This window comes from Ooceraea biroi, chromosome 6, assembly GCF_003672135.1.
Source record: "Ooceraea biroi isolate clonal line C1 chromosome 6, Obir_v5.4, whole genome shotgun sequence".
Classification (NCBI taxonomy): domain Eukaryota; kingdom Metazoa; phylum Arthropoda; class Insecta; order Hymenoptera; family Formicidae; genus Ooceraea; species Ooceraea biroi.
This window is the reverse complement of record NC_039511.1, coordinates 2,524,205-2,550,979: the sequence shown is the minus strand read 5'-3', so window position 1 is coordinate 2,550,979 and position 26,775 is coordinate 2,524,205. Positions and strand designations below refer to the sequence as shown.

Genomic DNA, 26,775 nt, shown 5'->3' with positions numbered 1-26,775 from the left:
CAAATGAAGTATAGATAGAAAGAAAGCCCGCTCTACAGGACTTTATATTCAAAATGGAAAAAAATTAAAAACTTGCATTTGTCTTTTCTAACTTTTTTCCATTTTGAATATAAAGTCCTGTAGAGCGGACTTTCTTTCTATCTATACTTCATTTGTGGGAAAGGATGTTTTATTCTGCACAAGCAATAAAGAGAATTTTCGAAACTGCAATTACCACCGCTATAGTGAAAAAATAGTTCACTAGCAACTCCAGCATCCCCTTAAGGCGATCCTGGAGTAGTTAGGGAACTAATCATACATCCAAAGTTTCACATCAACTTATCTTTTTATTGATTGCATAGAATGAAAAATCCTTTTCCACGATTAAAGTAGAAACAATAACGCAGTGGTGGCCACTCGACTTAATGCCAAAAACGGAAAAAAGTTAAAAATTACAGTTTTGTTATCGGCTTCTATATATAGGCTATAGTCTCACCTCGTACAATAATTTGCTTAATGTAAAAGTTATGCACTTTGTACGTACAAAATATGAGTGACCACCACTCGGGCTAGAATGAAGTATTATTGGGGTGCTTTTAAAAGTAAGTTTTGAAGCGTAGTAAGAAAGAAACGTTTCTGCAAAAATTTTGATGCATACGAGCATACCAGCATACAAAGCTAGTGAAAAAATAGTTCACTAGCAACTCCAGGATCGCCTTAAATTATTACTGACGCATAAAGTTATCAGCAAAGAGCATGGAACGTCAAGATCGCCCTCCATGGGCGGAGCGCAGCCCTATTCGTACCCCACGGAGCGTTTTCATTGGCGGCTGCCTCGACTCTCGATCCGCAGAGGCTCGGGGCTGACTTTAGGTCGAATGGCGGTAGACGGACGGGTTGCCAGCGGCACGAAAGTTTCATCCCGTTTGACCGTTCATGTCGCGCCGCTGGTGCGAGTGGGACCGTAGCAGCTCGCGGGCTCTCTGGACTATGTGCCGCTGCAAATAGTGATCCAGGAACAGAACCTGGGACTGGACTTTCGGGTTAAGATTCGGCTGGGATCGGAAGGCAGGTAGGCAGGCACGAGGGCACGGTCACTCGCGTCACCCGCGACAAGCGAGCTCGCTTGCGAGCGCGTCTCGCGACGCGGTGCGTTATCAGTTATGTGAATGTAAACGTGTTGCGTCTGTTGGTGCTCAGCTCTCACCGGGTAAGCAACGTTGTCGCGGTGAGCGACAAGTGCCTGCTGACATGTTCCACCACGAGTACGAGAAGCGGCTGGTGAAGCCGCTGGCGGCCGTCGTGACGGGCGACATGCCGCCCAGCATCGTCGCCACCTACTCACCCGCCTACTTCTCGCCCGCGAAGACGTCGGCCTGCAACAACAGCTACGACCGCTTCATACCCACCCGCTCGGGCAACAACTGGCAGACCACGTTCTCGATGATCACCGAGAGCAGTCGGAGCGGCCTGGTGGCGAAGAAGACGCGCGAGAACGGTGAGGGTAGCCGCGACGGCATCGCGTACTCCTGTCTGCTGAAGAACGAGCTGCTCGGAGCGAGCATAGAGGATGTGAAGGGGCAGTGCGAGGAGCGCAGGGTACTGTCGCCGTTGGTCACCAAGAATCTCTTCAAGTACACCACGCCAACCAAGGATCGTACCTTGCTCGACCAGAGCTCGCCGTACTCTCTGTCGCCGCTCAGCGCCAAGAGCCAGAAGCTACTCAGGTCGCCCAGGAAGGCGACCAGGAAGATCTCGAGAATACCGTTCAAAGTGCTGGACGCTCCTGAGTTACAGGACGATTTTTATCTTAATCTGGTTGACTGGTCCTCGCAGAACGTTCTTAGTGTTGGCCTGGGAAGCTGCGTGTACCTCTGGTCAGCGTGCACCAGCCAGGTTACGAGACTGTGTGATCTCTCCAGCGATGGCAATAGCGTCACCTCTGTCGCCTGGAACGAGCGAGGCAATCTGGTGGCAGTGGGCACTCACATGGGCTACATACAAGTATGGGACGTAGCGGTGAACAAGCAAGTGAGTAAACTGCAGGGTCACAGCGCCCGGGTAGGCGCCCTAGCATGGAACGGGGAAGTGCTCTCGTCTGGTAGCAGGGACCGATTGATACTGCAGAGGGACGTGAGGACACCGTGCGTGGTCGGTGAACGGCGACTTGGTGCTCATCGGCAGGAAGTCTGTGGCCTGAAATGGTCACCTGACAATCAGTACCTGGCATCGGGTGGCAACGACAACCGGCTCTACGTATGGAATCTGCACTCTCTCTCGCCGATCCAGACATACACCGAACACCTAGCGGCGGTCAAAGCGATCGCCTGGTCACCTCATCATCACGGCCTGTTGGCGTCCGGTGGCGGTACCGCCGACCGCTGTATCCGTTTCTGGAACACGCTTACGGGCCAACCGATGCAGTGCGTCGACACGGGCTCGCAAGTCTGCAATCTGGCGTGGAGCAAGCACAGCTCCGAACTGGTCAGCACACACGGCTACTCGCAGAACCAGATCCTCGTGTGGAAGTATCCGAGTCTCACGCAAGTGGCCAAGCTCACTGGTCACTCGTATCGGGTACTCTATCTAGCGATGTCACCGGACGGGGAGGCGATCGTCACCGGCGCCGGTGATGAGACCCTGCGCTTCTGGAACGTCTTTAGCAAGGCGCGCAGCCAGAAGGAGAACAAATCCGTGCTGAATTTGTTCACGAGTATCCGATAAGCGAGTGTCACCGTCACCATCATAGTGTTTCCGTCGCGCGGACGTCATCTTTTAATATGTATCTGTACATATTTATACACATAATTACACAAATATCGTAGCGTTCTAAAAGAATTTTATATATATATATATATATATAAACGTATATAACTACGCTAGAGGTACTAGAAGAAAGATACTTAGAGAGTTGTATAGAGATAAGAATTACGTGTAGCTATAATTCTCCGCACAGCCTGCAATATACGTTGAGTACTTGTGTGCAATACTTGTCGCTACTCTTCGGTAGAGACTCAGAGGATATATATAACGTGTGTGTGTGTGTGTGTGTGTGTTCCTCTCCTTCAAGGAGAAGTGAAGGAAAATTGCGCCCATAGTTCCGAGGCTATCGCCCCGCGAGACGCTCTATATTTTTTATGCACTTTATATACACTTACTTTTATACCGTTGCTATGCGACAGAATCGCGAATATTTGTACAGGGTGTCCCGGTAAACCGCGACGTGGTCAAAGACTTTGGCGGCGATTTTTCTCTCAATGAAATGGTTGATGCGCCTAAATTGCAAGGAATTAAGATTTTTGGAGTTTGAAATTAAATTACAAAATATTTGCTATTATTATAACTATTTTGCTTAAATTAAAGTGAATTTTCGTGTTTGAGATACGATTTGATAAGATAATGAGATCACAAAACTTTCCTCGAGAAAAATCGACGTCAGATTTGCTAAAGGATTAATAATTATGCCGGAGCACCCTTTACGTTTTCGTACTCTAAAACGTATCTTGTGCATCGTACGCGATAATGTTGCAACGCATACACGATATACTTTGCTACAGACCATATTTTGCTATAAACTTCGATCGACAGAGTTACCGCGCAACAATCTATTATGTATTTTATTTTGCGAGGTCTCATGATCGCAGGTTCCTTTCAGGGGCGACCACCGTATTTTTGTAACTTTTCAAAATGCTGCGTGCTGCGTGTCCGCTCAGATATATTTGCAGGCTGATCAGTCAAACTTGATGAGAGAAGAGAGAGAGAAATCAATGCAAATCCTAATGTGGGAAGGCTGTCTTAAACTTTTTCTATTGAAATCTCGAGAAATGTGTGGACTCTAGTAGTCACTATTAGAAATAAATTTTTGTACGTATCGGAGTTTCTGTTACATTCTTATATGACTAACATTAATTTATAGTTTGCGATCAACAAATTGTACAAATTTAAATTGAGACGTGACTTATATAAATCTGTGCTACTAATTTATATTATATATCAAAACAAATATATATAATATATCGCGTATTGATATTTTGCGTATATTATTCACGGATCACGAAAAATAAAGAGTCAAACGAAAGCAACTATTATCATATGTTTGCGAGGACGTATGTAATAAAGCAAAGAAGAGAAAAAATAAATCTATATTGAAATTAGAAGATGCAATCTTCAGCGAGATGATCATTTCGTCTATGAATTGTCATCCGCCGAATACGCGATTATTCGCATTGTATGATTAGTGTATAGAATATTTTTATATGATGGCTAATGTCATTAATAATACACATGCAAGCTTGTGACGCTTTGCTTACGATTCACGTGCGATCATTTATCAGACGGGCGCACCGGAAGGAAAGAGAAATGCAAATTGCAACGCTATAATGCTGTACATATTCTGTATGCGCTACCCGTGCTTCTTACATGATAAGCTGATTACAAATTAATAGCGACGTGCTTTCACCGCAATTCTTATATAAGATGCGATTGATGACATATAATTATATTGAAATTTTGGTTCTTGTAACGAGCATCGGTGCAAAGTTGCACATGCGTATGATCGTAAACGGTATCAATTCTCTTCAGGTGTCCCATGAAAGAAAATGTAAGACTGGAAGAATGATATGCGGGGCATTGATAACATTATTACGACTTGTACATTACAGGTTGTTTAAACATATTTTGAAAAGGTTTAAAAGATTGAAAAGAGAAATATATAAATAAGATAAAAAGAAAAGTTAATATATTACGCATGACACTAACGCAGATTAAAAGTCCACTAGTCATCTCTTCCCGGACTGGATCTATATATTCTTTTTTAGATTGATTATTTTTGAATTTTATTATTTATAAGAATTGATAGTTTTTCTTCCTCAGCTGATCTGAGGGATACCGTTTGCGATCTTAATATATGCATGAATCATTTAAACGTTGAGAATTTTTTATATTTTTTTGAAAAATGTAATCTGCAAAATATGTGTGAAGTCTAATGTATATTGGATATCTCTCTATAAAGCAACGTAAAAATTTATTATTGGTATGTTACTGCAGATGCATTGCAAGTCTAATGTCTTATATGCATAGTTTAATAAATGTTGAGATACCAGATACTTACGAATGCGCGTGTAGAAAATGTATGATAAAATATTACTTTTGGCAATCACGCGCTGTAATATCCACAATTATTGGTATGTATAATCGGTATCGATATTATAATATAATGCCGATTTATGATCTTAATTCTCATTGCGTGCAATGTTTTCATAACGCAAACAATTGATAATTTTTTAAATTGTTAGTTTTGCGAATCGCCGATGCAAGTATTAATCGATAAAAATATCTTGCGAATTAAGTGCATACATATTATAACGTAACGTTTAGTGAAAATCAGTTTTGTATTGATCATTAACTTGATGATAATTATAAGAGAATTCTGTCGTATATACACGATCACATATATATTTGTATTATTGGATTATAGTTTTATATGATTTTGAGACACAAAACGGCGAAAATTTATGCATTAATATATATATATACACACGAAACGTAATTATACTTTTCAAAGTTCGGCTATTGTGTAACTATTGTGTAACTTGCAAGTCAGATAAATAAAAATGTTGAAATAAAATATTTGTTACTTTCAAGTGTACTTCCGAATAAATATTTTCTATTAAATTTATTGAGTTTTTACTAATTAATACGATAAATTTATGCATAAACTATATATTAAAACAATTAGAGAATATTTTATATTCTAATCATCTAATATGTAGAATATGTTAGTTATGTGTAAAACTAATTTTAGTTTTTTGATTCAACATTTCACTGAGTGGAAGTTTGGAATACGCAATATATACAATGCTATTGATGCTAACTTGTCATTGTATTTTAAAATATAGTTTTATGTTATAACAGGATTACGAGAAAGTGGTAATCAAAATACTTAGTGAGGAAATATCTTAATAACTAATCTCCACATAGCTTACACTTCTAGCAAACACTTAATTAAAGATATCAATAAGATTTTAATTAAAAAAAATAATTCTTATTTAAATATTATTACATCACTTAATATGCAAAAAACTGCAAATCATTGTCTATACAATTTAAGATCTATGCAGCTTAACGGTAGGTTCTTGCGCTTCCTAAGTTTCCTTCTCCTTCTTCTTCTTCTTCTTCTTTTTTTGTCCTGAAGATAGAAAGTCATTATATAAATCTTTAGTGTCGTCTCTTACAAAAACTTTAGTATTTAACTTAGAACATTTATAGGCAAATAAGAATGAAATTAATTCGGTCGAAAAATGATACAAAACAAGTGTAAAAGAATTTCGTTGGAATTCAGTTTTACTACATGTACAAAACCCAATAGGAATTTTAAGAAAATTCAATTTTTTTAATGTTAAATCTTAAATTTTTTAAATGGATTGTAAACCTTTTAATAAAAGTAGAATGTTTAGTAGTAAAATATTGTTCACATATTCTGTCGAATTTTATATGTACGCTTACCATCACTCGTTTCAGGTAATTCAGTATGGGAAATATTAGCTTCCAATGTCGTATCTTCGATCTTTACAGATTCTTCGCCTTCTTGAGTCATTTTCTTCTTCTTTTTCTTGGGTACATTATTTGAGTCTACTTCAACTTGTGCCTGTACACCGGAGGCTTCCCCTGCATCTTCCATTTCTCTCGTCTCCAAGGTACGTTTCTTTTTCTTCTTCTTTGATGCATCTTTTGCTTCTGTTACTTGTACTTCTTGCGTACCAGAAGATTCTCCTACGTCTTCTGCTTTAATGCTATGCTTTTTCTTCTTCTTCTTCGATACGCCTTCCGGTTCCGCGATTTGTGCTTGTTGCATACCAGAAGATTCTCCTACGTCTTCTGCTTTAACGCTATGTTTTTTTTTCTTTTTCTTCGATACGCCTTCCGGTTCCGCTATTTGTGCCTGTTGCATACCTGAAGATTCTCCCACGTCTTCCACGCTATGTTTCTTCTTTTTCTTCGACGTTTTCGTTTCCTCTTTAACTTCCTCTTTAACTTCCACCGTACCTTCTGTTTGTTCCGTGACATTCTGTTTCTTCTTCTTCTTCTTCGGTTGCACATCATTATTCTCCTGTTTAACGGTCTCTTCGCCCAACAGCCTCTTCTTACTCGTACTTGGCAGAGTTGAGTCGGCAGATGTGGCGTACTGCATGTACTCGTTCTTGCTATGATATTTTTCGAATTTGGCCTTTGCTTTTGCGGTGCCGCCTAGTTTCTTTTGATTCTCCGCCTCGAGGAACCTAAGTCGTTGCTCCAGCTTTGCCCTGTGTTGCGTACCAAGATCGAAGTTCGTACTTTCCGCCAATGCGTCAAACCTCGTCGCCAGAGCAGCCTTTGCCGCCAGCATTCTGGACATCTTGCCCTTATTCTTGTTCGATGACTGCCCGACGAGGTTTGCGTGATAGATCAAACCGTACTTGGGTGTCTTCTTGTTCGCCTTAAGCGCGCGGAATAGAGCCTTCTCCGCACCAAGGATCTGCAGGGTCGATGCTGGATGCTTCGCGAGATTTGTCAAAGAGCCGGCCTTTGCTATCAGGCGTGCACCAACCAACTCGCCCACGAGCACTGTCAGATTCGGTGACAGTGCCATCATCCTGTTGCCCAAGTATGTAGCTAGGTTGTTCCTGTACTGGGCCAGCTCGATTACCTCCACGCACAGAAATTGCACGTGCAGAGCATCCTCTGCTGAGATCTCTGAGCCCATCGAGGTCTGCGCAGCTTCCTTTACTTGCATTTCCATGTCCTCATCCATGATATCCGACAGATCGCACGCGATGGAGTTCTCTCGCTGGCCCATCGTGTTTACCGTCCTTATGTAACTGAGATTATCCTTTATAATTTTACTCAGCTCAGGGAAGTGCCAGCCATACCACTCACGCGTTTTCATCATATAGTTATTTAGCTGCTTGTCCAATTCATCTAACAGGCACACCGCTTGTATCACCATGATGTCGACCTTGTCGGGTGAGAATTTCAGCTTGTAGCGAGAGAGACTGTGCGCCAGGCCCAGTGCCATCGCCGTCATATCCTTGCTGTTCACTTCCGTCACTAAGCTCTCAGCCTGGCTTCTGATGCATCTCATCAATTCATGTATCGCCGTGTTGCTCACACAGGGGACTTGCAATTTGTTCTTAATAGAATTACCCAATTTCGCATCGGCAACCGCCAGTTGCTCATGAAGATCGGAGCAACAACTCTTGAGTGTCTTCTTCAGGGATTTGGACAGTTTACCTTCTATGATTGCTGTGCTGGCGGCTAATGCTTCGGTGGTGTCTTCAAATTTGTGAAAGTACTTTAGCTTAACTCTGTAAAGCCAAAAATAGAAGATTGTTCAATATATTATGACACGGCTAGTCTGGAGATAAAAGAGCATCACATTACATCGAGAAAGTCTCAACAAATCAAATTTCAGAGAAAACTGCGAGTGTTTAAGTAAAGTCATAAAGAACCAAAACTATGTCTTGCCACGTAATATTAAACCAAATTAAGATTTGTCATTATAATTTGGAATGATAAATGCAATTCGATAATTATATATAAATGCATAATCCAGTTTTCATCCTCGCAAAAGAAAAATTTCTTTCTGTACTTTTAAGTATGTATTGTGTGCTTTATATACTATATACACAATCACCCGTTATAATTATCACGTAAACATCTCAAATCAGGCAATCATACGTATAAAACAGCATGCAAAATAATACTTACACTTTATTAGCGCCTTCGACTGTCTTGAAATCCAAATAAAGATTTTCCGACTTGGCGAGTTTATTCTCGTCCAGTAACTGCAGCAGAAATGATTTAATTTTAAGTATGTTGAAAATTCCATACAATATCCATAAATTCCATAAATTCTTATTAAAATAATCTCAATAATATTGATACTTCAGCGTTCAATATTTATAATACAAATGCGAATGCGGCTAACACGTGTAAAATCGTATAGGTTAAAACGCTCATATTTCGATTATGCTCTCTTTACCTTAAAGATTGCGTATCCCGCCGGAGTCTCGAATAGGACCAACATGATTGCTTGATGACACGATATTCGGAATAATTATTTTCATACAATCTTTACGTGAACATTGATGTAATCTACAACGTATGCAAGGCTCAACGTGCACACCGGAATGTTCCACCATAAAATACAAGCGGCAGAGATGCTGCTTCTGCTATTGTATAAATGGCTCCCCATTCGGGAATAAAGATGCTTGCTTGCTCACTAGCGCCACAGAACTTCTCTCCCATTTCCATTTTTTCCCTTACAGCACTCTTTAAGATCGGCCTTAAAATAATGTATTATCTAAAAATAAAAACTTTATCGAACGCACTATTCTGTTCAATATTATTAAAAATAAAAATTGATCTAATGTGTGTTTGAACAGTATTACTTATAAATAGTGTAAATAGTGTTGCTAATAGAAAATCTCCTTATTTCATCTATGCTTCTTCTCTTCTATCTTTTTCCTTCTATTAAATAAAAAAAAGGATAGAAAGTATTTTGAAGCATTTGTAGCACTAAGTGGATCGCATCCGCCACAGGGAACTGCGAACTGCGTACTACTGTATATATTGCTATATTTGCTGCCAAAGTGAAGTTTAAGGTGAATTGCTCTGAAAGAGGTGAATTATGTAATCTTAACTTAATAAATATTAATATTCCATGTTTATACAATATATGTGATAATAACTATCGTGTGAAATAATAAAACATCGCAAGATGTTTTATAAGTATCGACGTATTTATGCTTCTCGTGAAACGCTTCTGAAAATTAACCTCTACCATAAGAAAATATTGTAATGATCAAACATGATTTGTGAGCACTGAACACCATAACGCTCCAATTGTTATATTAGAATCCTTGCACTTGTACAGAGCGAAGTCAACACTTACTCTTATACATTTGTACATGCAATATGATATTTAAGAAAAGCATTAAAAAATGATCAATAATTGGTAAAAAATAGCCAATTGTTACAATTTATAATACATGCACATATACGCTATGAATGTTTCATTTATATTTTCTCTATAGAAGATGGGTCATGGACATAAACCACCATACGAGATACCTGATCCTAGCATCTTCAAGGTCGAGGATGTACCGGACCTGAAGCGTGTTCAGGAACAGTTGGCCAAGAAGGGACTGAAGGATCCTTGGTTGAGAAATTATGTATGGCGGTACGAGAAGAGACCGTATAATACCGTAAAAACTCTACTTCGAGGCGCCAGAGTTGGTGTGCCATTATTTCTGATTACCATAGCTGTTGAACAGTACTTTGGTATTGATTATTCAGGACATCATCATGATCATAAAGGCGAGGGTCACCATTAACTTCTAGAACTTTCTAGTTTAGAATCTTGCAATTATAATAGTGATAACATAGCTGTAAAGATATTACAGCTACAAAAATAAATTATAATGTAAAAAGTGTATGTTCTTTTTTAAAAAATATTTCTGTAAATTTATGTTTGTTGAGACATTATGCGAGTGATTATATATTGTTGAAACATTTATCGATTAAGGACTGTAAAATATATAAAACTTTCTGTCTAATGGAATTTTTTAGATTTTAATATAACAATAGATGTAAATTTTCAGGTCAAAGTAATACTATTTTATAATAGTTGGTATTTCTTGAATTATTATAATTATAATTTTCACAGTTACATAAAAAATCTTTTATCCAATAACGATTTCTTGGAAAGGTTTCTTTTAACGTTACATCTTATAATTATGAGAAACAATTGCGATATGAGAACTGTCATCGCACAGGCGAAGATATAAGAATCATATAATGCCAAAAAAAACGCAAAAACCGTCGTCTCGAATGTCGCCAGTAGCCATTCGTTTCCATAAACTATCACTCTGTTGAAGGAATAATTATTATCTGCAATAAAAAAATTCTTAGGTAAAAAATTTCTATATTAGCGCTTGTTTAGTATCATGAATGAACGAATCTTGCATTACCAATATAAAAGACGGATTTATCTTTGGCATCTAGAACAAAGATATCACACAGTTTCTCCAATATGTGTTGCTCCTTGATGATATAATCCTCATCTTTCGAACAATGATCGAGAAACTGCATTAGAAACAATTTCACCTTCGACCTGGTTTCAGATAATTGTCTCCAACTTTTGGAAGGCGTGTCATTTCCTTTCATAGTTCCTATACTTTCCTGTGCAAAAGATAGACAATATGGCAGAGTGAAGTTACATGCAACGTAAAGCACTTTCATTCAAGAAATAAATATAGTAACGTAAAAATCTTTTCTTTGGTTTCTTTGGTAAAAATCAGTAAAATACTATTAACGCGAACGTACATTGTCCTTCTGCAGCATAAGTTTGTCGTACAAAGATTTAAATGACTGGGTCAGCGATAATATAAAAGTCTGATCCATTGTGCCTGGTACCAGACCTCTGTGCGCGCACAAATCATCTTCCTCCTTCCTTAGATCACTGATCAGTGTCGGAAGATCAGTATCCGCAAATCCATGCACCGATCTAACGCGGGATGATGATTGTCAGTCGATTATTTGTACGTTGTATTTTATGTTGCATCACACTTGCATAAATTACCTCCCGTGAATGTAAAAGCCATAATAATTGTGCGCCAAGATGAACACGCTGATGTTCGCGATCGAGCACAGGTCGACGAACTTCTGCAGCCGGTTCCGCACGTATCTCTCGTAAAAGGTGATGCGGACTAGCCATTGTACGAGATAAACGGATATGTACGCGAGGGTGCAAATCGCGTATTGCAGCGTAAAATTGTTCCCCATCTCGGGAGATCTGCCCGCCGCGCTCGTCTCGGGCACCGCCAGCATCCAGGATTCCAGATCGAATACCTAAACGATACGAGATAATTTTGAATTCTACGTGTCGCATCACGCTTCACGCTGCAAATGTAATCTTGTATTAAAAAGTAAGAGAATTCTTCCTCGGATTGCTGACCAGCAGGATGCACAAGGTGTAAATCGACTGCAGTGCTACGTTGATCCTTCTTTTGGTTTGCAGTTTGCACCATTCGTTCGCGATGAAGAAAGTTCTCCAGACGCTGATCGGAAAATTGTGATCGATCGTTTCCTGCAGAGGAGTCTTTGCGAGCGTGCAAACGGAGGAGAAATCCGCGGAGATGTATTTGTCGTTCGAGGAAGACTTGGACGTCGCGCTCGGGCTGGCGTTCCGGTCCGACTTGGGCAATCTTCTCTTCCGCTTGGACGCGATAATGTCCGACGTTATTCTCGTAGACTTGCCCTCGCCCTTTGAGAATCTGTTGGAGTACATTTTCCGCAGGGATGTGTGCGGGGAATCGTACCTCGGCTGATGCTGCACCGTTCTCGGTTGCTCCCAGTCGATGAAGAATATACTCAGGCTCCAGTATTGATAGACGAATCCTACCATTTCTACGATCTGAACAAAATCGTAGCAAAATCTTTAATATTAAATTTATTTTAATCTTAATATTAAATTCTTTATTAAATTTGGTAGAAGATCCTTGCGCCATTTCACTTACCTTAAAGCTGAATGCTATTGTAACATACATTCGGATCATGTTTTCGGTGTCTTCGTTAGGAAGCAGAACATACGGCACGGTTTGGCCCTTGTAAAACACCAAGAGATACACACATACGCTGATGCATACGAAGGTGATCGCATTTCCAACCGCGCCCATGGCGTAAACCAGGAACCACAATAGAACAGTTAAACTAGGGTTGCCGTTATGATTCCGCTTGTAATAACTCCACGCTCTGATACTGGAAAGTATCAGAGCTATTCCCGTCAGCACTCCAATAGCTATCTAAAACATGTTTCTCCAGTATTTCAGAGAGGAATGTATGCATACTTTCGCCACGCTCAACACCAGCGTTCCTCACCTGCACGTCGTAGTCTATATCGCTATTCTTTAATATAAACGTGACTTTGTAATCTATCGTAACGTCCGTGTTGTCCAGAAGATCTTGATGCGTTAATTCATCGTACTCTGTGATCAAAATGGGCGCGAAGATCTTGCCGTGGGCCTCTCCGTTCTGGACGTTCACTCTAGCATAAGATATCTCATTGATCTTTTATTGTTCACGAACAGATAATATTAGGGGTGTGATTTAGTTTTGAGGGTTTCTTTTGCTCAAAAACGCATGTATTTAAATATGATAATGAATGAATACCTTAATCAAAATATTTTCCTTCGTTTTCTATAACTTTTTCCCATCTTTCTGGCAAGAGACGGATTCCACCACGATAAAATCACTCTTCTTTTCAGTTGATCCATTCGTCGACGAATTTTCGCACTTCTTCCAAATTATGAAAGTGTCTATCCTCTAAAGCGTGTTGCATCGACCGGAACAAATAATAATCGCATGGAGCAATGTCCGGAGAATACGCGGGGTGCGGTAAGACTTGCCATTCAAGCTCTAATAGTGTTTCTTTCACTGATAACGCAACGTCAGGTCGAGCGTTGTCACGAAGAAGAATCACTTTCCGTCGTTCACTCGCAATTGGTGGTCGTTTTTGGTCCAATGCTTGCTTCAACTTGTACAATTGGTGTCGATAACGATCAGCCGTGACAGTCTCATGCGGATTTAACAGCTCATAGTACACCATTCCACCAAATACAGAGCATTACTTTTGAACCGTGAATATTGCGTCTCGGAGTGGATGTTGATGGTTCGCCTGGATCCACCCATGATTTTCTGCGTTTCGGATTATCAAAATAGATCCACTTTTCATCCCCAGTAACAATCCGAAACAAAAGACTCTTCTTTTTTTGCCTGGCGATCAACGAAATGCAAATGTTCAAATGGCACTTTCCGATAATTGATGTCGAACCCATTTCCCTTCCTTCTGAATTTTTCCCATTTCATGTAAATGTTTCGTAACTGTTGTACGATCAACATTTAATGCTCTGGCAAGAGATGGATTCCACCACGATAAAATCACTCTTCTTTTCAGTTGATCCATTCGTCGACGAATTTTCGCACTTCGAAATTATGAAAGTGTGTATCCTCTAAAGCGTGTTGCATCGACCGGAACAAATAATAATCGCATGGAGCAATGTCCGGAGAATACGCGGGGTGCGGTAAGACTTGCCATTCAAGCTCTAATAGTGTTTCTTTCACTGATAACGCAACGTCAGGTCGAGCGTTGTCACGAAGAAGAATCACTTTCCGTCGTTCACTCGCAATTGGTGGTCGTTTTTGGTGCAATGCTTGCTTCAACTTGTACAATTGGTGTCGATAACGATCAGCCGTGACAGTCTCATGCGGATTTAACAGCTCATAGTACACTATCCCACCCACAAATACAGAGCATTACTTTTCAACCGTGAATATTGCGTCTCGGAGTGGATGTTGATGGTTCGCCTGGATCCACCCATGATTTTCTGTGTTTCGGATTATCAAAATAGATCCACTTTTCATCCCCAGTAACAATCCGAGACAAAAGACTCTTCTTTTTTTGCCTGGCGATCAACGAAATGCAAATGTTCAAATGGCACTTTCCGATAATTCATGTCGAACCCATTTCCCTTCTTTCTGAATTTTTCCCATTTCATGTAAATGTTTCGTAACTGTTGTACGATCAACATTTAATGCTCTGGCAAGTTCTGAAGTGGATTCTGTTGGATTTTCGTGCAATAATGCTTGCAAATCTGCATTTTCAAGCTTGCTTGGTTGTCCCGAGCGTTCTTTGTCCTTCACATCAGTATGACCACTTCTAAAGCGTCTAAACCAGTATTCACACGTCTTAATTGATGGGGCAGAATCACCACAAGTTTCCACAAGAATTCTATAACCGTCAGCCGCAGTTTTCTTTTGATTAAAAAACAAAAGCAACGCATGTCGAAAATGCTAAAGAGCTTTCGGAAGTTGCATTTTTACGATGATATAAACACGATTGTTATTGCATCTATTGCTATAATGCTACTGAATGTCATGGATAATGTCAACACTGTAAGAAACAACAGTTATCGGAAACAAACTGACACTACAGCCATGTGTTGCAAAACCCTCAAAACTAAATCACACTCCTAATATAAATTTCAAGGATTCACGAAATTCTCAAGTGATCACTCACAAGACAGTTAGAGACTTCATGTACCGCAGCACTGACAATCCCGGCGCTTTTGTGAATTTGCCGGTCATGAACTCTGGCAGCGCTTTGAAGCCGCTGACACTGTCGACCAGGAAGAATTTTCGCACCAGCTGCTGCTGCGAGATGTCCTCAATATTCTGCAAGACGTAAAACCGATATAACAATTATTGTCAGTGAATTGTTATCGCGTCGATGCATTAAAACGATGCAATCTTACCTCACCTGCCATCCTAACAAACACAGGCAATGCGTGCGTGAAAGATTTATTGTCTTCCTTGAACACCAAGTAGGGCGACAGCAACTCCATTCGCGCGTCCAACAGCTCGGCAGCGGTGGTTCTGCACTTCTTACGGAGATTTATGCCAAATCTCACGTTCCTGAGAAGCTGACAGGGTAGAGTCGGCTCGCCGATGGATAAGAACTCGCCGTTCAGGTGGAACCTCGCGAGCGCGAGGTCGAGGACGCTGCTCTGAAAATGTACAATTTCAGGATAGCTATAACGTCGTCGAGCGCGCACTTTTCACCATACGTTATCTCCTTTTTTCAGGCTGTATCTCTCGGATATTCTCGTGCCACTCGTTATCGCTTCGGTGTCCTGCTTGCTGTAAAACAACCACACCGGTGCCATGGGGTTGTGCACGAAGAGCATACAAGCGATACCGTCGGCGTAGAGGGTCAGCGCGCACATGTTGGACAAATGCTCGCAAGCTGTCTTGTCTTTCCCCTGAAAAACGTTTATTACAATTATTGATTATCTTGATATTTGTTTCTAGAGAGCGAAGTCGAGCTGAGATCCTCTCATACCTTGCAGAGGTGGACCGCCACTTGCAGTTCATTCCTCAGATAGTAGCTGTCCACATTCTCGCTTCGGAACTTCATCAGGTACGTGCCTCTGACATTCGGCCAGTCGACAACGTCGTCCTTACGCAGACAATAATTTTGTAGCCTCACGTGCGTTATGCTCGGGCAGACGCAATTAACGTGGCCGCTGGACTTGGGGCTGTCGCACGGTAAACACCTGGTGCAGTCAGGGGATGGATAAGTGCCTTGGACGCACGTTATGCAAAGTACCGTGTCCAGTAGCATGCCATTTATATTTCTGTCCACTGCAAAACATGAAAATGCATATTAATAATAAATTAATTATAAAAAGGAATAATTGAAGGAATAATTGGAGAATAAGAGAGAGAATGTTCTTGATGATTATTTCTCAAGTAATCAAAATTTTAATTTGACTTCGATGTCTAAATACGTATTTTTCAATAATCTAATCTTTGTTTGATCGCAAAAATTCACTGGGAAATTTTGGATTTTTACAAGCTGTATTTAGTTAACTAGCGGATTAAAATTAAGAAGAAATTTCACTGCAATTACATCTTATTTGGTTCGTAGAGCACTTGCACGTCGCGTTTGCGCGCTGGATGCAGTCCCTCCCGTCGAGGGTTGCGGTCATGTTGGGACCGCAGGCGGCGCAAAGCGGATTGCCGTTTTCGAAGCCGGTCATCTTGCTGATCCTGTTGCACACACATTGCAATCCTGCAAGAGGCACGTGATGAAAATATTTTAAAAATATCAAGAAAAAAAGGACTCGCTGGACCTACGGTTCGCAGCTGGCTCGAGGTTCCTGCTGATGTTGCACGGAGAGCACGACAAAGTCGCGGAATCAAAGTACTCGTCGCGTCTGCAAGAACCCGGCTGCCAGTACTCGAGTACTCCACTGTTCACGTCGAACGCATTCGCGAACGTCCAGAGGAAGATCGCAATCAGCATCAAGTAAGAATCACGACTGTTCCGGGTGCGGTTCATGTTTGTCGGCGCGGCACCCCGATGGTTGCCATGTCGACGGCGTGTTGGAGTTACCGGCCACCCGGTATGCGTTGGTTTTGCCGTCTCCACGCCGTTCCACACAATCGTCACCAACTACCGGGAGGCATACAAGTAGGGATAACTCGGTAGAACGATGATAGAGAGAGAGAGAAAGCGAAAGGGTGGGAAATAATTCGGGCGCTGCGGCGGCCGTGGGAGTCGCGCCGCTACTTCCGAGGAAACAGCATCCTGAGGGATAACACCTCGTGGCGATCGTTCTAGGTAAGGGCGCCCCGAATTTCGCGCCGCGTTTCATCCGAAGGAAAAGGGAAAAGGGAGAGCGATCGGGATGACGGTGTACGGCTCACAATTACAGTGCGTGGAAGCGGATTTGCTGTCACAGAATTTTTTATCTTGTTTTTTTATCCTGTGCCATTTTGTGCATTGCCTCGACGTAACGGGCACGATCCAGGACGACGCAGATCTCCTCTGGAATTATTTTTGCGTCTTCTTTATTTTGTAACTTTTTAACGAGTTCGCAACGAGTTTCGTACAAGGTGTTTTGCCTCGAATTACGAAATCCGAAATCTTTGAGAGCGGTTAAAAAAAAAAGAAAAAAACGTTACATGTAGCGTTTATTTTAAAATTAGATTCTCGCAATTGAAATGTGTTTTCCGATACATCCGTACTATCTTTTTCTGCTCCAAAAATAAGTTCGAGGTACGGGACTCCCCGTCTACGTGTGCGAGCCCGCCCGAGAAATCGTTTCTACGTGAACGGCTTTGCGAGCGATCTGATTATATTGTTTATATACTTATGTTTCATTGTACACACGTATAACGGACCTCAAGCGCGATGCAATGCAGCGACGCATCATTACGCGTAGTGAACGAGATTAACAGCATTCATCGCACATCATTTGCGTTCCTAATCAGCTGGCAGCGTTAACGCGGTGCTGAAAGATGTCACCTATCGTAATCGCGATTACGAAATCCTAATCACGCGATTGGGATTGCTCCGCAATTAAGCCGCACATATCGAATCGCATATACATACTGCATTAATGTAATCTTCTTTAACAAATGATTCAAAAAGTAAAGATATGTAATATTCAGGCGAGTGCCATTCAAACTAATCGACACTTTTAATCTTCACTTTGTGCCTCTTTAACGTTTTCTATTTTTTTCTCTTTTCTGCGAAGCATTAAAAAATTTCTATCGCAATATCCATCACAGTAAAATCGCCGGTGTGTTTTTTTGACGCATAAATAATATAATATAACGAGTACACGAAGTGCAATTAATCCAGAAATTGATCCAGATAAGATAACTGATTCGAAAGACAAGTATTAATACCAATAATATAACAAGACATTAAGATAGAAATAAAAAATTAACATTACGTTAACAAATTAATCAAGCTACTACTTGTGACGTGCCATGAAACTGCAATGACGATTACGCGCGGATTCGTGTGGGATTATTTTGCAATCGATCACCGTTTTTAAGTGCTGTCTACCAGTTAAATTTGGCGGACTTACGCAACAGAAGAGAACGAATGCGGACTGATACCACGCGCGCCATTTCCACCGGCTAAAAATTCGATTTTGTATACAATCGTCGACTCTTTCGCAAATTTCGCGGAGAAATCACGAAAATTCCACAATATCGGAGCACGTCTTTAAACGCGCCGTAACAATCAACACATCAACAAACAAATGAAATTAGCGATTCGCTCATTATTTAACTTCGCAAATGATCAACAAATGACGCGTTAACTGAAAATAAAACTTCCATAAAACGAGGCATTTATATTAATATTGTCGCTTCTCGTGCCAATCGCGTTAATTGACAATTAACTGATCATGATTTTATTTTTCTTCGGCAAAATACATTTAACGCTTTAATAATTACTTAATATCTTCTAATCAAACTTAACATAGAAATTAACATCATAAAATACTTCAGTCAAAGCTGAATATTCTTCTCCGAGACGTGCGTTTTGCAAAAATGTCTGCAGCGGGGCGGAATAAAAATTGCTAGTCCTCATATCGTGTAAAAGTTAACATCTACAAAACGCAGGCGTCTAGTTACAATTGCCGAATTAATTGCAAGGCTGTTAAGCTCTCGTTGCTGGCAACGTGTCCGCGGTTCCTCCGAGCGATACGCGCAGACATTCGATACTCGCTCGTGCGCGCGCGAATTGACACGAGGACGCGGCGCAATTGCGCGATTTATTTAAGTCTGCCCGGCCTAGGCGAATTCGGAGTTAAATAATATACACGAGGATCTCGGCTGTGTGTTGCTGAGTCAGAATCTAAAACAGTTGGCATTATATCCGCCCCGTAGTAACTCATTACCGCATTTGTGTGCGGCGCGTCCGCTCCGTTGCTGGTCCGTTTCACCGACGCCGACGCTTTCTACACGGTGTCGCGTAAAACACGTTTAGTGGTGCCCGGGATAATTCATCGCTCGACACTGTCCCACTAACAGAACGGGCCAAATTTTTCGCGGATCGCCGTGCTGTCAGTTAACAACGTCGTAATTCAGTTACCGCTGTTTACGACTGCCACACCACAGTCTTAATCGAGAGCGCGGAACGCCCCTAATAAATTGTCGCAGGGTGCACTGTTGGGTGTTTCCAGATTGGGAGAAATAATCAATGATTATATTGATTAAATGAATTAGAAAAATGAATAACAAAAATTAACGAAAATGAACAAATCATATTTTACGACTATACGATATCTTTAAAAAATATTGTGACTTGTAAAATATCTAGACATATGATTATTATCGCAACAATTCGCTATTGGTTTACAGCTGTTAAAGATTGCTTAAAGTCTTGAATAGAGAGTTCTATCTCGTTGTCCACGAGACCAAGCGCGCATTCTATGCTACAGAAGGCTGTTGCAATTTTATTTTTAACGTTCCTTATTGCTACACGCTTTCGTCTATCATTAGTCGAAAGGTTCACCACAAGTGTATTAATAATAGACAACAATAGATTACGCCGACGAGAGGAGGGTCCATGTGCGGCTTTGGAGTGGAAATTATTTACAGAATGGAGAATCTTGACCTTCTCTATCACTTAGTCATTTATAATCCCAAAATATGCTCAGTCTAATTATTACCTTAAAACATGTCTTTGTTCCAACTTCAAAATATGAGGTTCGCTCTGTTTAAATTTAAATACAGTTTAAGAGATAATAATAGACAAAGCCCGCTCGCGTAGACGACTTTTCTGAATGACCATGCGACTTGGAACGTGCGACTGCGAACGCAGGACAGCTATAGGTCGCGTAGTAAGATGTCGAGGACGCGTGAACGAACGATTGAATAATGAGCCGATACGCTCTAAATCATAGCTACTTTCCAAGCGAAGCGAGCCAGACGCGTACGCGCCAATTAAGCCGAGCGAACGATCTAATCGAAAGAAGCCGGCTATAGCTTGTCGCCTTTTGGCACGCGCGAACCGATGGAACCGTCCATCTACAGCAGGCGAGTAAAAGACCACCGCGCCGATGTCACTTTCGCTATTTATTCCAAGCCGCGAATTTATTTTCAACACCGAGACGCAATATTTATTTCGAACGACCGGATTTATTTTATCGGATTTATTTGTGTCGATGATCCGCGATGATATTCAGAAAAACATACCCCTTTGTACCCCCTCTGATAAAGAGATGAACGGCGGTGTCTCCGAAAACAGCCAATTGTCAAATCGCCCTTCGGCTCGAAAATAATTTCGAAACAAATGACGTGGGCGAGTCATAGGACATTAATCTTCGATCCGAGGTCGAAAATATGCGACGACGTGTTAGTGGAAGCGTAATGGAGGAGGCTTGAGTCATTACCCAATAAATGTCGACACTGCAACGACTGCGCTCGAGTAGAGTACACATTCGCGCGAACAACTTACGCAGAGACCACCGTTGCAATAATTCAAATAAAACCCAGACTCCTTATAATTAAATTCAAGCACGTCGATATTTGCCACTCGCAGTTGTACTTTTACGTAAACCGGAAGAGGTGCATCTTAGATGAAATTTTTCTCACGTCGCGTCTCTCCGTCGCGCACGCCGTAATGCGAGGACTTAATTATTCCACTGATTGTGAAATTGTTATACAGGGTGTCCCGGGTTTTAACCGACAAACAGCGGGAGCATATTCTACTAGTGGAAATAAAAAAAAATTCTTATATCGAGTTTGCTTAGAAATACTTTATTACAAAGTTATAAACCAATATTGAAAAGAAATATGAGATAACAACGGATTTTTTCACAAAAATAAAAATTATCTACGCAATGATTTAGTGACGCATTTCAAAATGTTGTCCTTGCACATCGATACAAGCTAGACATCGACGTAGTACAGAATTTGTTACGGTACGACATTCCTGAAAATTTTGTTGCATCTCAGTAACTGAATTAGTAATTCGTTGCTTTAAATCTATCTGGTACTCTCCTGTTAGGAAATCTACGTCGATACTCTCGTACGGCAGCTCGTGCATTTTCGTCACAGAATCCGTACACGAAATGAATATCGGTGTATTCCTCATTTGAAAACACTTTTGGCATTCTGATAGTAATTGCTAGTTGACACGACGATTGAAATCTAACAGCTACTGTTGTGAAAGTAACAATCATACTGAATCGTTTCAACATAGTGAACATGAATACATGTGAATACACGTAACATAAACATCTTCGACCTTCCAAATTCTACACTATGTTTCGTTGTTACTTATCTGATATTTCTTTTCAATATTGGTTTATAACTTTGTAATAAAGCATTTCTAAGCAAACTCGATATAAGAATTTTTTCTTATTTCCACTAGTAGAATATGCTCCCGCAGTTTGTCGGTTAAAACCCGGGACACCCTGTATACACGCAATAGTGTATGTAATAATGACAACAATCAGCAGATCTCGCTGATTGAGGATTCCTCTGGGCCGGAAACGCGATAATTAAAGTCACGGATCAGGCGTCCGCGCGGTTCCCGGCGCGAAGGCAGACGCGACGCGGAGGTCGGCCCTGAAGAAAGGGCGAGTGGGCGCTCGCAGGGACTCGGAGACGCCTCGGTATTCAGGGAGGCTGTAGCCCGGGCCTCGCGTGCGCCGTGCCAGTTCAGTTCACGGGCACCAAATTAGACGCGGGCTATTTTCGAGCGGCGTACAGCCGCTCGTTCCAGTTTGCCGACGATGACGGGCCGAAACCACCGAGAGAGAGAGAGAGCACCCGCCGAGCGAACTCTTCTTACCACACGTGGTGTGCAGCGTCGACGGTTCTCCGGAAACCCACGTGGACCGCGAAGAATAAATCGCGGGGTGGTGGCAGAGGAAGACCTCGTGGGACGCCACGTGTCTCGCGCTGGCGAAATGATCGTCGGTATTATTTGCTACCCCACGTGGGTGGCGCATGACCGGAGCATTCGCTCACATGATGGAATTGGAGCACGCTGCTGTATGAATAACGATGCCGCGATATCGATGGTTGATGTCTGAAACGAACGAATCGGAAATTTTCATTTTTACATAGGCAATCAATTTCGAATTATTCGATTCGAGCTACTTTGCGTGTTTTGGAAAAATGTTAGAGGGATGATAATATTGGAAGAATATACGAAGATTGTGTTTTATCAATATATTCTGTTGAACTTGGACGAAGAGCTCGAATCGTTTTTCTTTTTGAACACCTTTGTTAGTCTTATAATGTACGGAAGATCGCAATGGAGGATATGTCTGATTTGCAGATAGCAGGAAGGCAGCCTAATCGAGATGTCGAGGCCAATCCTTAGCAGGCCGCGCACGTTCATCTACGGCAGCAACTACGACAAGGGCGAGTCCTACTACAAGCCCATGGTCGACCACCTAGACCGGAAGTACAGTGCGCGGCCGTTGTTCCCGGAGCCGAGAAACTCTATTGCCGACGAGATCGCGGCGCGCCGTAGCGACATCGGTAACCTGTTCAGTCGTTTTCCAAAGTGGTTTTGAAGGAGTGCTGTAAAAAAGACTTCCCAGACCCTCCTCGAGAGATTGTCGACGAGGCTCGTTGAATAGATTCGTTTTGCAAATCAAACACTTGAGAGAAACTCTTATCCCGTCCATCCCCTGCTCCGACTCCCGCGACTCGCATGATCGATCTATCTCGCGACGATCAAATACTGTCAATACGATTATTCCGCTTTGGCACAAACTGCTATTCTTGAAAACATATGTGTTGGATTTGTAAAAACAAGTTACGGGGGATGAAATTTAGAAAAATTCTGAAAAATTCTGAAAAATCATGGAAAAGAATTGTAATAAGAACAATTTAATGAACGATACGAGTAAACACTTTGCGATTTCTTAGGCACTGTTTTTCTTTTTTCTTTCGGTACTGTTGAGATTAAAGCTTGTAGTAATCGTTTGCTGATCACTGATTGAGCAAACGAGGTCCTCGCATTCTAACGGTTTGAGCAGTCGACGTTGATGTCGTCCCTTTGCGTGCATCGATCTTTACTGTTTGGCCTGCCGTATTAGTTAGTCTCTTGATTGTGTCTTTTAATCTTCTATATCGATGTATCTTGTTTGAATAAACGTTTGTGGTTTCCTGAGTAAACGTGACCCATGCGCGGAGAGTCTTGCTGTGATTACTGTATATATGTTGCGCTTGCTATCGACGATCAACGACAGGATCGACGGCTGCAACGTGCCAGCTTCTCGAGGGTCGTTTCGTCCGACTTCGACGTCGCGAAACTTTTACTTTCGCTGTGAACTTTCGGACATCCACACGCATGCACATTCATACATCACACACACGCTCATACTCCACCCCACACGGATACGGTGAGGCGATTTGTAAAGGCGTTGCGTCCTCCGGAGTGATACTTCCGGAATAAAGTTGATCAGATCAGCGATCAGATTTACATTTTCACGCGAAAAGTCGAGTGCGAAAGAGAAGGGAATTAATTTTTGCATTGTTAACTATCGTGGAGGATGAGGATGAGCGTCGTGTGGTTGAAGTTATATTCAACTCTAGTTTATTAGCACGATCAGACGCGCTGTGATAGGATTTTGTAGATGTGCCAGATTGTTAATGCGACGCGTATACGAATTTATTTTTGATTAAACTAAAAATACATGCAACCCACGGTATAAAATTCGCTTGGCCGACCTGGAATCGTGGATAAGTAGTGGAAAGCGAGAAGTGTAATCGGTAAAGTCGGTTGCACAGTAAGTTTTGGAACATCTTGTGAAATTAAATAAGTAATTATTTTGTAATTTATGATTCATGGCAGTATGTATATATGTAACATGCTACTTGCATTCAACGTCCAGTCATATTTTTATTAAGTTATAAGGTTAAATTATAACCAGTGCTGAGGAGTGAAGCCCTTAATTTTGTAACAGAAAACTACTTTGATTTAAACAAATTTGGATCTATAATGTGAAACATGACATTTTAAATAAAGATTTCTCAAAGAAAATATTGTTTTCCATGCACCCTCCCTCTACAATATCACTGGTTATAATTTATTGTATTCTCTAAGCGTAGCTAAACTAAAATATATAAAGAAAAAGAGATGATTTACAAGTTTATATATGACATATTTTGAGAGATATATTAATAATTACAGTAAAGAAAGCATCAGAGTTTAATACATTTTAATAAATTTCTGAACTGCGTAACTTATAACTGATCTGCATCGCAGCCTCACGAGATTCTCCAAGTTTATTCGACTAATCCATCCATCCATCCATCACCTTTCATCAATCTTCATCTTTCACCCAGTTTCAAATTGATGCAACTCCGATCGCTCGGCACTCGTTCTCGACGACGTGGCCATCATCATCACGTCCATCATCGCCCACCATCGGCCATCCTTATTTCGCACAAATCAACGCTCTTTTCTGATGTCGGTTTTTGCAGGCACGCGCGACCTCTCCGGTCCCCGCACCGGCTCCCTCGGCCGCGACCTTGACCTCGACCTCGACCCCCGTACCCGCTCGTCCCAACTACCGCCCCTGCTCGACCCCCTGCTACCCCCTGACGATGAGGACACCGTCTACGACAGCCGTGGGCAACGTATCTCAGCGCGTCGCAGGATGGGCGAAGATTTCGCGGATGAGGTGGCATCGACAACACGTCGCTTCCGGGCCCGGGTAGCGGCGATGAATCTCGAGGACGAGCTTGAGACCACGACAACCGCGGGTCAGGCCAGAAGAAGCGCCGCCGACCTCCTGGAGAACGCGGTGACCGCCAGGAAGGGCGCTAGAGCCGCGATCGAGGACGTCGAGAGCGGCTTCAAGAGGCGCTCGAGGCTCTTCGACGAGATCGAGCGCGCCGACGAGGGTAAGCCCGCGTTCGCCAGGTGGTCCAAGCTGATCAATGAGGACGAGGACCTGGCGCAGACCAGTGCGGCCGCCAGCAGAGCCAAGCAGACGAAGGCGCGTCTACAAGACCTCGAGTCCGAGATGGAGGAGCTCGCCGAGAGACAAGCCAAGCGAGAACGCAGGGCGGCAGCCCTTAGGGCGCTGGTGAACGAGAACGCCGCGGCGTCCGACGCCGACATCGTTCAGCAACAGGCGGTCAGCAAGAAGGTGCGCAGCAGCGAACGCGTGGAGAAGCACGTCAGCTTCTAGACGAGCGGAGGAATCCGACGATCTATCATAATTACGAGAGTGTCTTACGATCGATTACGATCGATGCATCGAGTGTTTTAAGACTGAAGGCGATTGAGCTCAAGATCAGAACCACGCTACTACGCTGCTACAGAAAACATTGGATTGTATAGACTTCAATAATGTATTTAATCTTGCGATGATGTATTTTACTTCAATGGAATTTTTAAATTACTTGATCATTGTAATCATATCCACATTTTGCGCAAAAGTCTTTAGTTCTTCCAGTTTTCGCTTTGGGCCGGTCCGTTGCACGCGTAAGACACTCCGTTGTACTTTATAATATATAAATATAGAATTTTTTCGATGTGTATCACCGTTACGCAACGACCACGTTGGCGTTTCTTGGTGGTCATGCAGTTATGTAATTGTCGCTGATTTGCTCGTGAAAAGAACGTACGTCGACTTCGTAATAGTATTTAACATAAGTTAATAGTATTTTATCGACAATAATGTATCTTGATATTCATGTCAATGATATGCGATGTACGTTCATTTCACGTAGATTTCTATGATTATAAATGTATTAATGTATATTATAATATATATTATAATATATATTAATGCGAGACGCGTCTTTCGAAAATATATTTAATGAATCACATTTTCCATAATGATGAAGAAGTATGGTCTAAAAGTTGATATATCTAATTCTCTTAGTTTCTACAAGTTTGATTATTATTCTTGCAAATTAATTAATTATCAACTTTATTTTTAATTTTAAAATTGTTTATTTATTTAAATATCGCACAAGTTAACTTCAATTGATGTTGCCATTTCACCAGTTTGCTCAAGAGATTTAACACATTTTCGGACGGTACCTCTCGCATTGTGATAATTTTCGCTTTTCCGCTCCTCGAACGCGATTCGAGAGAGCTTAAGTGTTGATTGTTCCTAACGAACGACGGTTATATTTTAAACGCATTGGAGAGTATTCTCCTGTAAAATCTATCGTTTTAGCGCAATATTATAAAAAGGCGTAAAAGTCGTGTTCTATTTTAAAACACATTGTCGTTTTCAAAAAATTATCTTCCGCTATTTAGGGGCAAACTCCATATTGCAACTACACAGCTTTCGAAAGAAAGCATAAACACGAAACTTTAGCCACAATTAGTATATGTATGTATTCTTCTTCTTTCTTATTTATGAATAAATCTCGTTTGAAAACTTTTTCGAAAAGCATCAGTGTAAT

The 26,775-nt window shown here is 41.5% G+C and overlaps 5 protein-coding genes across 9 annotated transcripts; 3 read left to right on the top strand and 2 right to left on the bottom strand.

Moving 5' to 3' along the window:
* Positions 1 to 830: 830 nt before the first annotated feature.
* Positions 831 to 5,605, top strand: LOC105281833 (fizzy-related protein homolog). The gene is made up of 2 exons (XM_011343349.2): positions 831 to 1,051; positions 1,180 to 5,605. Exon 2 carries the CDS (start codon positions 1,231 to 1,233, stop codon positions 2,701 to 2,703), a length of 1,473 nt encoding a protein of 490 aa, XP_011341651.2. The 5' UTR covers positions 831 to 1,051; positions 1,180 to 1,230; the 3' UTR covers positions 2,704 to 5,605.
* A 236-nt stretch (positions 5,606 to 5,841) lies between these two features.
* Positions 5,842 to 9,196, bottom strand: LOC105281832 (nucleolar protein 58). Its single transcript, XM_011343348.3, has 4 exons — positions 8,999 to 9,196; positions 8,725 to 8,801; positions 6,484 to 8,321; positions 5,842 to 6,166 (listed from the first exon to the last, which is right to left on the bottom strand). Exons 1-4 carry the CDS (start codon positions 9,041 to 9,043, stop codon positions 6,123 to 6,125), a joined length of 2,004 nt encoding a protein of 667 aa, XP_011341650.1. The 5' UTR covers positions 9,044 to 9,196; the 3' UTR covers positions 5,842 to 6,122.
* A 307-nt stretch (positions 9,197 to 9,503) lies between these two features.
* On the top strand, positions 9,504 to 10,571 carry LOC105281831 (NADH dehydrogenase [ubiquinone] 1 beta subcomplex subunit 3). Of its 4 annotated transcripts, none has more exons than XM_011343343.2 (2): positions 9,504 to 9,639; positions 10,053 to 10,571. In XM_011343343.2, the coding sequence occupies exon 2, from the start codon at positions 10,056 to 10,058 to the stop codon at positions 10,350 to 10,352; it is 297 nt and encodes a 98-aa protein (XP_011341645.1). In that variant the 5' UTR covers positions 9,504 to 9,639; positions 10,053 to 10,055; the 3' UTR covers positions 10,353 to 10,571. The 4 variants fall into 4 exon arrangements, with proteins under 4 accessions (XP_011341645.1, XP_011341646.1, XP_011341648.1 ...); XM_011343344.3 differs by having other exon boundaries at positions 9,516 to 9,620; XM_011343346.2 differs by having other exon boundaries at positions 9,543 to 9,639; positions 10,056 to 10,571.
* Positions 10,572 to 10,647: 76 nt separating this feature from the next.
* On the bottom strand, positions 10,648 to 17,013 carry LOC105281828 (meckelin). The gene is made up of 13 exons (XM_011343341.3): positions 16,714 to 17,013; positions 16,487 to 16,648; positions 15,917 to 16,218; positions 15,642 to 15,836; positions 15,330 to 15,581; positions 15,095 to 15,249; positions 12,898 to 13,063; positions 12,537 to 12,821; positions 11,975 to 12,433; positions 11,600 to 11,868; positions 11,344 to 11,524; positions 10,989 to 11,199; positions 10,648 to 10,908 (listed from the first exon to the last, which is right to left on the bottom strand). The coding sequence occupies exons 1-13, from the start codon at positions 16,916 to 16,918 to the stop codon at positions 10,685 to 10,687; spliced, it is 3,066 nt and encodes a 1,021-aa protein (XP_011341643.2). The 5' UTR covers positions 16,919 to 17,013; the 3' UTR covers positions 10,648 to 10,684.
* On the top strand, positions 16,799 to 26,754 carry LOC105281830. Of its 2 annotated transcripts, none has more exons than XM_020032445.2 (3): positions 16,799 to 16,885; positions 22,673 to 22,878; positions 24,832 to 26,754. In XM_020032445.2, the coding sequence occupies exons 2-3, from the start codon at positions 22,698 to 22,700 to the stop codon at positions 25,542 to 25,544; spliced, it is 894 nt and encodes a 297-aa protein (XP_019888004.1). In that variant the 5' UTR covers positions 16,799 to 16,885; positions 22,673 to 22,697; the 3' UTR covers positions 25,545 to 26,754. The 2 variants fall into 2 exon arrangements, with proteins under 2 accessions (XP_019888004.1, XP_011341644.1); XM_011343342.2 differs by lacking the exon at positions 16,799 to 16,885 and adding an exon at positions 17,057 to 17,200.
* Positions 26,755 to 26,775: the final 21 nt, after the last annotated feature.